The sequence below is a fragment of the Macaca thibetana genome, chromosome 11 (assembly GCF_024542745.1).
Source record: "Macaca thibetana thibetana isolate TM-01 chromosome 11, ASM2454274v1, whole genome shotgun sequence".
Lineage (NCBI taxonomy): Eukaryota > Metazoa > Chordata > Mammalia > Primates > Cercopithecidae > Macaca > Macaca thibetana.
The window spans coordinates 53526214-53538795 of record NC_065588.1 but is presented as its reverse complement, the minus strand read 5'-3'; the positions used below and the strand labels follow the sequence as shown (position 1 = coordinate 53538795).

Below are 12582 nucleotides of genomic sequence, written 5' to 3'. Positions count from 1 at the left end.
CCAAGCCCGGCCAGGAGCCGGACGCCGGGGTGCCCGGCGGAGAGCGCTTTGCATAAACAGATGGCGCGGGCGTCTTTGTCTCACTTGCTCGCTCACCGCGCAGCTCCCGGCTTCGCTTCTGTCTGGCTGATGCAATCATGATCATCTCGGTGCCTCGGGAACCGGAACCCTTAATAATGGCAGAGGGGGTCAGGGGCCCCGGGGCTCCCGAGCAGATGCTGGGCCCTGTGTCTTCCCTCCCGGGCGCCCCTCCACGTCCCACAGCCGCGGCGGGAAGACCAACGCTGCGCGGAGGTGACGGGCATGTGGAGGTGACCAGGAGGAGGACCCTGGGTACTGAGGAGGAGGACCCTGGGCACTGAGGAGGAGAACCCTGGGCAGTGCCCCGAGGCGTCCCCGGGCTGCCCTGTTGGGCTGCTGCAGTCCCCAGAAGTAGCAACCCAGAGAATAGGAATAGAGCTGGGGAATGGGGTCGGGGAGAGACAGAAATAAAGACAGAGACAAAGAGAGGCATTAGTAAAGAGAGACACAGTTAGATGGAGAGATGTGAAGGGAGGGAGCGAGACACAGAGAGACACAGAGAAACCGATGCAGAGGGACAAAGCCAGGTAGGGAAGGCAGCAAGAAAGAGAGCAGACAGACACAGCCAGAATGATAAGGAAGAGAGAGATGGACATACCCAGAGAGAGGAAGCAGACAGACCGCCCGAACAAGAGGCAGAAAGAAGGGCAGTGAGAGGCTAGGACAGGCCGGGTCAGAGGGTTTAGGGCAATCTCGAATCTGCAGCCCAGAAGCAGAGATGAAGCCCCCGCCTCCCCCGCCCCCAGGCATCTGAGTCTGCCCAGCCCCAGAAGAGGAACCCGCCTGAACCCTGGGTGCTGATTGTGGCTGGCGAGACAGGAGCTTCCGCGTTCCCTCTCCGCCCTCCGGTCCCATCTCACACGAGAAGAGTGGAGGCTGCGGGACCCACTGTCTTGGCGGCGGGAGTGGCGGAGTACTCGCTGGGCGTGGACGGAGACTCCAGGCACCAACTTAGCTGCCCGAATGCCGGGAGTGCAGGGTCGGCACTGCAGGATAGGGGGTGCCCAAGGCCTCTTCCCCGAGCTTGGGGGCCCCTCGGCCTCCAGGGGGCGCCCGTGCCCACGGCCCCTGCAACACGCTGAATCTGCTGAGTCCCGCTGCCTTTGACCCGCTGTGCAGCCAGCGCGCGGATTGGGATCCTGGTGTGGGTTAGCGCTTGGAGTCCAGTCCCAGCGGGATCCCGGGCCGCGCCTAATCTGTGGCTAATGACTCCTGCGGTCCCTCACCCCGCTGGGCCAGCGTGGCCTGAGTCCTCGTGGTGGGAAAGTGTGGGGAGCCAGGAGAGATGGAGTCCTGTGTTCCAGATCGGCCCCATGGGCCAGCCAGAGACGGGAACCAAAGATGGAAGGGGGATTAGAAATAAGTTCACAGAGACAGGGACCAGAGGCAGAAGGGTCAAAGAGTGGCGGAGAGGCGGAGCGGAGGTAATAATGTAACGTTGCAGCTCGGTGAGCTGGGCGGAGGCCCAAGGCCGGAGGAACAGCGGCGGCCCTGGAAAAGGAGTGTGACAGAGAATTTGGGACCTGGCCGGGATCACCGGAACTCAGAAGAAAGGGCACAAGGAGGCAGGCAAGGGCCCGTGAGCAAAGGCGCAAGGACCAGGCGTCCATTCCCGCGTCCTTGCTCCCCAGCTGTGCCACAGAGAACCAGATGTGCAGCCCAGCTGTGCGGCCGCTCAAGTTTGAGCTCTGGGGTTGCTTTTTGGTCCCAGAGACTGGAGGGCTGGGGTACGCTGGTGACAGGACACACCCTCCCTTCCTGGGCCCTGGAGGCGCGGGCTCTTCTCTGGGAGGGCTGGGCTGCTGGAGGCTCTGACATCCCGTCAGCCCCGCTCCCCCGCCCTCCACACAAATCGCAGCGAGTCTCTGTCTCTTTGTTCTCGCCGTGTCTCTGACACTTTATCTCATTATCCGCCGGAGGGAGGCGGAGAGCCCGGGACCCTGCAGCCTAATTACAGCCGCGCTTGTCAGAGTAGGGGGCGGTGGAGGTATCAGTGCGAAGGAAAGGGAGGGGGACCCTAGAAAGCGCCCTCTCCCTCCCTGTACCCCGAGGATCCCAGCCATAGGTGCGTAACTGGCTCCCGCCCGCGCCCTCCACAGGGCAGGCTCTGGAAGGGGAGGTGGGGGGTGCTCTGCAGGTTCAGCAGCAAGGAGGGAGGGGGTGGTGGAGGTTATGGTGGGAGTGGGGAGAGATATTAGGACTCGATTCCTGCGTCCCTAAGACCCAAATTCCCCAGAGACGGGGGTTGTGGGCTTCCCAACCGCGACAGCATAGCACCCACCTGAGATGGTTGAGGACAGGAGGGAATCGCTCGCAGTTCTGTGTCTGTGTCTTGTTCTCTTTCAACATCTGTCTGATCTTTCCCGTTACCCCCACTCCATTCCCTTCCTCTCCATCCCACAGCCAGAGGAAGGGGATGGCCTCCTTGGGCGGCCCCACCTTTACCCTACCCCAGGTAGGCAGAGCAAGCAAGTCTCTCAAGCGCCACTGCCATGACCGTGGTAGAACAAATAAACTGGCATATTCCATCCTGATCCTGAGCCATGATTAAGATACACCTGGTTCTTCCAGCCTCCAACCACGATTCCAGTTCAACCACAACCTGAAGAAACCACTCAGAACAAGAGGGGCTGGGGGAGCTTTATGGTGTGGGCCTGTCTTCCTCCTTCCCCCACTGTACTGTGAAGGGGACAGAACTAGGGTTCTCAGGACCTGCTCCTGGACAGCTCTAGGGGTGTCAGGGAAGTGTTGCACATGGCCTCATTGGCCCTGGCCCCTTCTGGTCCCACCTGTGAACACTCTACACATGCATTTTGCTAAGTGCCCGTCCCATAACCATGCCTCCTCCCACATCTTATGGGGTCCTATGCCAGTGAGGTCCTTCCCTCAGATGCCAAAAGCCCCGAGAATGATGGTGTCCCTTGGTCCAGGTGCAGGCATCTGGAGGAGAGAATGGGAGAGCAGAAACCACTTGGCTCCCAGACAATTCCCCTCCAGGCTTTGGGCCTGGAATTGAGGAGAAAGTGAGCTAAGTTGGGGTGGGGCGAGTCCAAAGAAGCACAGGCTGGGCCAAGCTAAGCTGCTCTGGGCTGGGCTGATCCCTCCCCACTCAGGGGCGGGATCCCAGGAGGAGGGAGAGGACAGAGCCACTGGAGAAGACCAGACACTGGAAAAACGATATGGCAGGAGCCAGTCTTGGGGCCCGCTTCTACCAGCAGATCAAAAGACATCCGGGGGTGAGTCCCGTCCTCAGAACCTCTGATTCTAACTCCTAACTCTCCTGCTGCCCCACCCTTCAAATCCCCCAGCGCCTTGCCTTGTGCCCAGGTCCCTCAGCGCTCATAATCTTCCCCTAAGGTTGCCCCAGTCTCTCTCCGAAAAGTCCCTGTGTCCCACAAATCTACTACCTTGGACAGGATTGCTGTAGGGTGAGGGAGACCATGCCAGGAAATATGGTTGTAGGAGATTCCAGGGAGGGAGCACCAGACCCGGGGTGGGGTTGGGGTGGGCACAAAAACTTGTGAAGGGTGACTGTGGGGAGAGAGCTGACCCCAGAAGTGCTCTTCATCTTCCCCACAGATCATCCCGATGATTGGCTTCATCTGCCTGGGCATGGGCAGCGCTGGGCTCTACTTGCTGCGACTCGCCCTGCGCAGCCCCGACGTCTGGTAAAGGCGGGGCTTGGGATGCTCAGTGGGGGCTGGGTGAGGCAAGATGCAGTGGAAATAGGTGGCCCTAGTAGGGATCCCGTGCCCTGCTGCATGCACCTTCGACTGTACCAACCTGCATCTCAGGGCTGGAGCCCACTGACCTGGGAGACCGCTTTATCCCCTCCAGCCCACCTGACTGCTCACTCCTCAGCTTGGCCCGCCCTGAAATGCGGAACCGACGCCTCTCCCCCTCTCCCCCCCGGTTGCCATGACGACGCTGCTCCTCCAGCGGCGGGCTCGGGCTTTTGGGTACCTCTAAGTCCTTGCCAGAGCACTGGGGGTGTGGCTGGGTGAGCTGCTGGAGGTGGCATTGGGGGACCAGTGTGGGGCGGAGATTTCACACCCGGCCTGCGGAGGGGGTCCGGAAGTGAAAGGCGCACCAACGGCTTTATAATTCCTGGCACATCACCAGAAACCCAGCCCCTTGGGATCTCTGATTCCCACTACTCTGCTCTTAGGGTTAACCTAGGGTGGCAGGTAGCAAGTGGGAGTCCCTGGGCCCCGTTGTCAGTTTGCCACCCAGTCCCATGCTGACAATGGTGACAGCTTCTTGTCTCACTTGTCAGCATCTGCTAATATGACCATTCCTTTGTCAATCCTGGGAAATGGGACCCCCAGGGCAGAAAGCGGGAGTACCGGGGTGGGGCCAGAGCCTCTAGCTGGAGCTTGAGAGTCAAATTGGGTTACAGAGTCCTGGGTCCCAGGGAGGAGACCCTAACCCTCCCCTTCCTGCTCCACAGCTGGGACAGAAAGAACAACCCGGAGCCCTGGAACCGCCTGAGTCCCAATGACCAATACAAGGTACCTCTTGATGGCTCTAGGGTCACCCCCCCATCCTCTTACCTCCTGGTCCGGTGACCTACAACTCCCGTACCATAAGCAAAGGGAGGCTTGGAGCACTCAGTGCAACCCCCTTTCCCTCTCCTCTTAGTTCCTTGCAGTTTCCACTGACTATAAGAAGCTAAAGAAGGACCGGCCAGACTTCTAAGCCAGGCTGGGCTGCCAGTGCCATGCAAACCACGGACAGCCGGCCCATCCACTTCTTCCACTCCTCCCCTCAGGCCCCAAGGCATCAGTCTGGCCACCCTGTCCTGCTCCTGCTCACACAGGCCGGGTTCCCACGCAGAGGGGAGGCTGCTCCACCCCTACTCTCCTCCCTTGCTCCCAGCAGCGGAAGCGCCTCTGACCCTTGGCTTGAGTCCCACGTGGGGGAGGAGGAGGCAGGCAGCACCAGCAGGGGTCCATCAAAAGAGCCCAGACTAGTCCCTCTGCCCTCCTACCCAGGCCTCGAAGGGTGTGGCACAGGCTACGTGTTGAGCGTGGCCTACGTGAGCCAACAAGAAGCAGGGACCTCTGAGTGCCAAGAGACGTGGCGGGCTCCACGTTCGCCCAGGCTCTGGGAGTCAGCCCAGGGGTGGTGCTGCTCAGCTCCGGCTGGTCCAGGGCCTGCCTAGGCTGGGGCACCATTGCCTCCTGAGGTGCAGCGCACTCCTCCCTGCCCAAGCCCGCTGCCTCTCGCTGCCATCAGTACCCCCTCCAGCCCCATACCTGGGCCTCCCCTTGCTGCTCCCCTCCCTTGCTCCCCTCTGTCCCCAGGGATCAAACAGAAGCAGCCGTGGGCAAAATACAATTTCATTTAACAAATTGAATTTGCTGCGCCTGCTAATCACGTCTGGTGTCGGCTCTGATCAGAGACAGAGAGAGGAGGCTTCAGCCCCGGGGGTCCTTGTGGTAGAGGTGGTGGGAGGGGAGGAGTGTACACATTGAAAGAGACAAATCACTGTTTGGCCCAGAGGACCCCACCCACAGTAATGGAAACTCAGGGCAGGTTGGTATTTTATTAGATAAAAACAGGAAGGAGGGTGCCTACCCACCCCTGCCTGCCACTGGCTCTGAAGGGCACTCCCCAACTTCCCCAAGAAGGAGCACGCATCTCTGACACTGTGATCCTGACAGGGGGTTCAAACAGAAAGTGCCTGGGCCCTCCTTCTAAGTCTTGTTACTGAAAAAGGGAAAAGGAAAGATCTTCTCAGTTACAAATTCTGGGAAGGGGGACTATACCTGGCTCTTGCCCTAGGTGAGAGGTCTTCCCTCCCCCACCAAAAAATAGAAAGGCTTTCTATTCCACTGGCCCAGGTAGGGGGAGGGAGAGTAACTTCCAGTCTGTGGGCCTCATTTCCCAGGTGCCTTCAATGCTCATCAAAACCAGGCATGGGGAAGCCCCTGGCAAACTGCTCCACCCGTTGCCTGAGGTCGGCCAGACGCTGACTTGTTTCTGAGTCCTTGAGCAGGAAGGATTTGAAATCCTGGAGCTTGGCTAGAGAGAGAGGGTGAGGAAACAAGTGGTCAGAGCTCTAGGGAAGGCAGCGAGATCAGCTGGGGGAGGGAGCAGACAGTGAGTGAGAACTGGCTGGCCCCAGGTTCCTTCTTGCTCACTCACCAGTCTTAGTCTTCACCTCTAAGCCAATGTTGACCCCTTCATCTATAAAGTCCACAACTCTCCGGAAGTCATCCTCACGGAACTGTCGAGAAGTCAAGGCCGGGGCCCCTGGAACGAGGCACAAGGGGAGGGATGAGCATAGCCCAAGGTCACCCAGCAGTCATCCAGCATGGGAGCCCCTTCCCTCCTCCAACCCCAGGTCTCACCAAGCCGCAGGCCCCCCGGTGTGATGGCACTTCGGTCTCCAGGACAGGTGTTCTTGTTGGCAGTGATGGATACAAGCTCCAGCACCCGCTCAGCCCGAGCTCCATCCAGGCCCTTGGGCCGCAGGTCCACCAGCACCAGGTGATTGTCAGTACCACCTAAGGTGGGTAAGAAATGGGGAGTGGTGAGTCTCCTGGGCCTCTGCCTGAAGCTACAGAGGCCCTCACCCATCCCCTGCTGGCTCACCCGATACTAGTGAGTAGCCTCGCTCTAGCAGGGCATCCGCCATGGCCCGAGCATTCTTCAGAACCTGCAGGGAGTACTCCCGGAACATGGGGGTGCAAGCCTGGAGATGAGACAGTAGCAGCTGTGACCCTAGGCCTGGACCCAAGCCCTGAACTACCCTCTGGCCCTGCACCCTTGGCATAGCTCTGTGACCCCAGCCTTGACCCCTTCCATCCTGGCATTTCCCTTCCATCAGCCCCAGCATCAGTTAGCAAGGTGCAGGATCTAAGCCTCCAGGCCATTGCCCCCCGACACCCTACAGGGACAGGATGCCCAACCTGCTTTAGGGCCACAGCTACTGCAGCAATGGCATGATTGTGGGGGCCCCCCTGCAGGGATGGGAACACAGCAAAGTTGATTCGGTCCTCAAATGTGTAAGGGATCTCCCGGCCAGTCTTGGGGTCCACAGCCTTCACCCCTTTCCGGTAAAAGATGAGCCCTGACCTGTGTGAGAGGTGGGTGGTCAGAGTCTAAGCTGAAAAGAAGGACAAGGCACAGAGAAGGCAGAGGAAGCTGGTGGACCTGGGCCCCAAGGGCACACCTCACATGGGCTAGGTACACTGGGTTCCAGTGGTAAAGGGAATCAGTCCCTCAATCCCATCCCCAAACCCCCTGCCAGAGCATAGCTACCATGGGCAAGAGAAGGAGAACTGTCACAGACTGGGTAGGAATCTTAAGGGCTGCAGGTGGGAATGAATTCCTCTCAGGTCCAGGCCAACGGTGCCCCAGGAATAGGCCTGAAGGCAGGGAAAGGCAAGGCCCGACCTCAGGGAGCCTGACCTGGCCCCTCGAAGAGTCTTGTGAGTAGTGGTGGTGACGATGTCCGCGTGCTTGAAAGGCGAGGGAATCACCTTGGCAGCCACCAGGCCACTGATGTGAGCCATGTCTGCCAGCAGGTGTGCTTTGACTTCATCACACACCTGGGCAGGTACGGAGGCAAGGCCTCAGCCTGGGGAGGGCCTGGAGAGGCCTGCCCAAGGCTGCCCTCCTCTCACACCTCCTCACCACCCCCTGGGGAGGTGCCCAGTCTCCAGCCCCCCACCAACCTCTCTCATGCGGGCATAGTCAATGAGGCGAGCATAGGCGCTGGTGCCAGCTATGATGAGCCGCGGTCGGAAAAGTCGAGCAGTCAGTGCCAGCTGGTCATAGTCAATGAGGCCAGTTTTGGGCTGGACAGACACACAAACAGCTAAAGCCCTGAGAAGGAAGCAGGGCAGCTCACTCTCCTCCTTGACCCTAAGGACAGCCCAGCACTTCAGTCCCTCAGCTTCTCCAGGAGAGGACCCCCACCAGGGCTAAGAGCCCCTCCCCACACCCTGGAGCACTCACATTGAGCTTATAGGGCATAGACTCGAAGAAGATGGACGTGGCTGATATCCGCTTGACGTCAGACATGTAGCCGTGGGTGAGACTGGGAAGTGAGAGGAAGTAAGGAGGTCTGGGTGGAAGGACTCCCAGACTTAACCGCTCCCTTCAACTCCACAGTTCTCTGTCCCCGGAACACCAGTCCTAACACTGCCTCACTGCTCTGTCCACTCTGTGGTAGGCACTGTAACTGGGATCTTATCTTCCTCATCCACTGTGACATGCAGGACAGGGCAAGGCCTGTTCCATCTGTATGGTCCACAGTAGGTATTCAATAAATAACTCCTTTCCCACGCCAATCCTGCCCGCCAAGACCATCAGCCTGCCCATCCATACTCACTGGCCCCCATCGGGCAGGTCCAGCCCCATGATCCGGTCATGAGGTTGCAGAAGGGCTGTATAGACAGCCAGGTTGGCTGGGGACCCAGAGTAGGGCTGGACATTGACTCCCCACTGTGCAGGATCCAGGTCAAAGGCTTCCAAGGCCCGGCGCTGGCACAGCAGCTCAATTTCATCCACCACCTCTGCTCCCCCATAATATCTGCCGTGGGAGAGGGGTAATGAGGGCGCAGAGAAAGGACTCTCAACCAGCAGCAAAGGACTGGGAAGTTCACTCCTCAATGAACACTGGGAAGGTACAGGTGGGTTCCCCCACTGGGAGCACCATCCCTGACACTGCCCTGCAGCCCTCACCTCTTGCCAGGATAACCCTCCGAGTACTTGTTGTTCAGACAGGACCCCAGGGCCTCCAGCGCAGCTCGGCTGCAGAAGTTCTGGGGTGGTGGGGGGCAATGTCAGAAGGTATTGAGCCCCTTCCCCTGGACTCCCACAGTCCCTCCCTGCCAGAGCCAGAGCTGAAAGCGGGGATACTCCCTGCAGAAAGCTCCATTCACTCAGCACCAGGCCTGGGGCAAAGCCAGAGGCAGCATTCTCAGAAACCCAGCTGCCATGAGCGGTGGCCCCTCAGTGCCACCTACCCACTCAAACTTGTGCTTCTAGGCTCCTCCTTCCTCACAGGAGGAAGGAAGGAAGGGATCAGATGAGACTGTAGGGACCCGGGAGGCTCCCTAATGCCCTAACCCCATAAACTGGACTTGCCCTGCCTTTGCTTCAGAGAGATAAGAAAGGAAGATAAAGCCCAAAGAAAGGTCCTGAGTGTGAAAAGCGGTTTTGGAGAAATATCAGTTAAGATAACTTTGTTACTTTCTGTACCCATGGTGGCCCAACCCCTGCCCATCTCCCCAGGTCCCACCTCTGAGGCAATGAGCTCCAGGCCACGACACTGCCTGTCCTTCTCCCTCTGCAGCAACTCCCACATCTCAGGATCACTGTCCGACAGGCTCTCCTGGCCTGTCCAGCCCCTGTTTGCTTCCCCAGTCTGAGTCTGGGCTGCCTTGCTGTGCTGAGCCCGAATGGCCATCCTGACCAGCTGCCCCCATCTCTGCAGAGGCTAGAGGCAGGAAAAGTCAGAGTGAAATCACAACAGTCTCGACGAATCGTCTCCCAGCCACCCTCACTCATGCTTGTAAGGCCACACCTTGCAGCCAGTTGTCCAGCCAGCCTGTTTCAGTTCTAACTACCCCCACCTCCACCTTCGAAAGCCAGTTCTGGAGCCAAGCTTGAGGCCAACGTCCAGTGGTTCTGATTTGTTCCATTCACTGCACCGCACCTCAGAAATCTCCCACCAGCTCACTCCATGAACCACTTGGCAAAGTTTGTCCTCCAAAAGCCTATGTCTCCCTAACTCCAGAGAGGGCCACTGAGATTCCAGAACCTTCCAACCCACAGGAACAAGAAGGTCTTCCTGCAGGGCACCATAAACTGATACCCTAGTCAGCGTGGGGAGAAGCAGAGTTGGCAAGGGCTGAGGCCACAGGCTGTAGAGCAATGGAGGTGGGAGGGTAGACCTTTAGCAGTCCCTGGGGAGGAGCTGTGTGGGAGTGGTGGGGGTGGGGATCTGCCCGAGAGTAAGCCAATACCCTTTCCCCTTACTTAGCCCCCTACCCGTTCCACCTCCTTCCAGCCCTCACTGCCGCCGGGACCCCTGTCTGATGCAAGCAGTGAGGCTCGGTTGCATCATCTGCAGGGCTCAGAGGTGGCCGAAAAGGCTCGGCTTGTGAGGCCAGGCCGAGAACTCCACTCATTCGCCAGCACGGGGTCCGCGGGGCATCCGGGGCTGTCCTCTCCCCTAATGCCACGTGAAATGGGCGGTCACGAGGCCCTGGGGCGTCTGATCGCCAGAATGAGGACAGGCTCGCAGTTAACCCTACGCGCGCCCACGGGTCTTGGGGATTCCCTAGTTACACGTCCGCTCCCTGAGGCCCCAGTCCACGTGCGTGGAAAAGCCAAGAGAACCCCAGAGTTTGTGACTAGTAACTAAGGTAGGAGAAGAGCTTCCTTTCCACTGATTACCCAGCATCTGGAGCCCCATTCTTACCCGAGCCGCCCAGAACAAAGAGAAGTACAGCATCGCAACTCGGAAGTCGCAGGAGGTCCAGCCACCAACTCTGGTCTAGGGGACCAAGCTGTCGGAGGAAGACCTTTCGGAGAACGCATGCGCGAGAAGAGCGCGCTGAGCCTCCAAGGCTAAGGGGAGGGACCTACGCATGCGTAATGGTGGCGCCTTTGTGGCCTTTTGGGAATTGTAGTTCTCAGCCTCCCCGCTTTTTTTTCTCTGCAATTCTCGTCTGCAGCCCCAGGGTTAGAGGCCCTTGCCTGGAAAAAAACAAAAAACAAAAAACAAAACAACCCGAGGTCCAGTGCCGGCCCCTCTCCTTACTGTCCTGAAGCTTTTCAGGGTTTGTTTTCCCTCTGTTTGTTGTCAAGACAAACGTTTATTGGGTGCCTACTGAATATCTAGCTAGCATTATTAGACTCCAGGAGATCTGGACCCCCACACAAGATAGAGAGCTATGGCGCACTGGAAAGCACCATGGTTTAGAAAGGTCGGAGACCTGACTTCAAGTTCCAGCTCTGGGACTAGTGCATTAGCCTATGTGGGCTTCAGTTTCCTCCCTGGTAAAGCCACAAGAAAATACTGTGTGGTGAGGATTCAATGAGGCTTTTCCTGTGAACATGCGCTGTGACGGATTGTCCTCCCCTCTTCCTCTGATCCACAGACCTGCCTCCTACATGGCATCTCCTCTTTCTCCTCAGACATCTGGGAGCAGAGGAAGGTGCCCCTCCTGTTGTTCACTTGTCCCATTTTGTTACCTGTCCATCTCTTGATGTCCCAGGAGTAAGTGGTCTCTGCTTTTTTCCCCAGGGCTATAGATCTTTGAGAATGGAAGGGGTCTTCCTTTTAGCCTGACTTCATCTGGAGGAAACCCTTGGGAGTGGAATTCATCGACCCCTCCAGGAGTAGGTTCCCAAACCTTGGCAACAGAATGGGTTGGAAAATATGATATAAATATGTGTGTGGGGTCTGTTTTCAGAGGTTCTAATTCAATGGATCTCAAAGAGTAGACATTTGCCCACTTATGCTGTCACACAAGTAAACCTCTCCTCAGTGGTTCTGATTAGCCAAGTTTTTTTTTTTTTTTTTTTATTAAAAAATGTTTTTGGCCGGGCATGGTGGCTCATGCCTGTAATCCCAGCACTTTGAGAGGCTGAGGCAGGAGGATCTCTTGAGGCCAGGAGTTCTAAACCAGCCTGGTCAACATAGTGAGACCCCATCTCTACAAAAGAAAAAATTTTAAATTAGCTAGGCATGGTGGTATGTGCATGCAGTCTCAGCTACTGGGAAGGTTGAGGCAGGAGGGTCACTTGAGCCCAGGAGTTCAAGGTGAGCCATGATCAAGCCACTGCACTCCAGCCTGAGTGAGAGAGCAAGACTGTCTTAAAAAAAAAAAAAAAAAAATTTTTTTTTGTTTTCTTTTTTGAGAAAGAGTCTCACTCTGTCACCCAGGCTGGAGTACAGTGGCATGATCTTCACTCACTTCAACCTCTGCCTCTGGGTTCAAACAATTCTCCCTACCTCAGCCTCCTAAGTAGCTGGGATTACAGGTGCCCACCACCATGTCTGGCTAATTTTTATATTTTTTAGTAGAGACAGGGTTTCACCATGTTGGCCAGGCTGATCTTGAACTCCTGACCTCAGGTGATCTGCCTGCCTCGGCCTCCCAAAGTGCTGGGATTACAGGCGTGAACCACCGCGCCTTCCCAAAAAAATTGTTTTTTAAAGGCCAGTCAAGTGAAGCAGTGGGAGTGAAGAAGGAACAAAGAAACCTGTAACTGATTGTGATCAATTAGTTGTAAACATCACTGCACTTGGACCAGCCTGATAAAAAGTGGTTTTGCGAATCATTGCCTTATGTAGCAATGTTATTCATTCATTCAACAGACATATTGAGCTCTTTATGCCAGGCATTCCATAGCCCTGGAGATATATGAAGAGCTCACTGGCTGCTAGGATACCAACAGGTGAACAGGTAACAACGTGTGACAAGTGCAATGACAGGCAGGGACACCTAACTCTGCTCTCAGATGTCCAGATGT

General features: G+C 57.1%; 2 protein-coding genes across 7 annotated transcripts; one reads left to right on the top strand and one right to left on the bottom strand.

Moving 5' to 3' along the window:
- Positions 1–2999: 2999 nt before the first annotated feature.
- NDUFA4L2 (NDUFA4 mitochondrial complex associated like 2) lies at positions 3000–5440 on the top strand. The gene is made up of 4 exons (XM_050747379.1): positions 3000–3317; positions 3661–3749; positions 4532–4592; positions 4723–5440. The coding sequence occupies exons 1-4, from the start codon at positions 3261–3263 to the stop codon at positions 4777–4779; spliced, it is 264 nt and encodes an 87-aa protein (XP_050603336.1). The 5' UTR covers positions 3000–3260; the 3' UTR covers positions 4780–5440.
- Positions 5441–5615: 175 nt separating this feature from the next.
- On the bottom strand, positions 5616–11012 carry SHMT2 (serine hydroxymethyltransferase 2). 6 transcript variants are annotated; one of them, XM_050747307.1, is made up of 12 exons: positions 10523–11012; positions 9338–9535; positions 8779–8858; positions 8426–8626; positions 8050–8131; positions 7767–7889; positions 7501–7640; positions 6999–7164; positions 6682–6781; positions 6438–6593; positions 6232–6339; positions 5616–6108 (listed from the first exon to the last, which is right to left on the bottom strand). In XM_050747307.1, the coding sequence occupies exons 1-12, from the start codon at positions 10553–10555 to the stop codon at positions 5981–5983; spliced, it is 1515 nt and encodes a 504-aa protein (XP_050603264.1). In that variant the 5' UTR covers positions 10556–11012; the 3' UTR covers positions 5616–5980. The 6 variants fall into 6 exon arrangements, with proteins under 6 accessions (XP_050603264.1, XP_050603265.1, XP_050603269.1 ...); XM_050747308.1 differs by lacking the exon at positions 10523–11012 and adding an exon at positions 10090–10211; XM_050747312.1 differs by lacking the exon at positions 8779–8858 and having other exon boundaries at positions 10523–10652.
- Positions 11013–12582: the final 1570 nt, after the last annotated feature.

What these genes read in the sequence shown, in the direction of transcription:
- NDUFA4L2 (XM_050747379.1), top strand. Translation starts at nt 3,261, where the DNA reads ATGGCAGGAGCCAGTCTTGGGGCCCGCTTCTACCAGCAGATCAAAAGA. An exon ending in AGATCAAAAGACATCCGGGG is followed by an intron (nt 3,318 to 3,660) that starts GTGAGTCCCGTC and finishes TCTTCCCCACAG; the next exon opens with ATCATCCCGATGATTGGCTT. An exon ending in GTCCCAATGACCAATACAAG is followed by an intron (nt 4,593 to 4,722) that starts GTACCTCTTGAT and finishes CTCTCCTCTTAG; the next exon opens with TTCCTTGCAGTTTCCACTGA.
- SHMT2 (XM_050747311.1), bottom strand. Translation starts at nt 10,229, where the DNA reads ATGAGTGGAGTTCTCGGCCTGGCCTCACAAGCCGAGCCTTTTCGGCCA. An exon ending in AAGACTCTTCGAGGGGCCAG is followed by an intron (nt 7,165 to 7,500) that starts GTCAGGCTCCCT and finishes CCTCTCACACAG; the next exon opens with GTCAGGGCTCATCTTTTACC. An exon ending in AGAGGTGAAGACTAAGACTG is followed by an intron (nt 6,109 to 6,231) that starts GTGAGTGAGCAA and finishes CTCTCTCTCTAG; the next exon opens with CCAAGCTCCAGGATTTCAAA.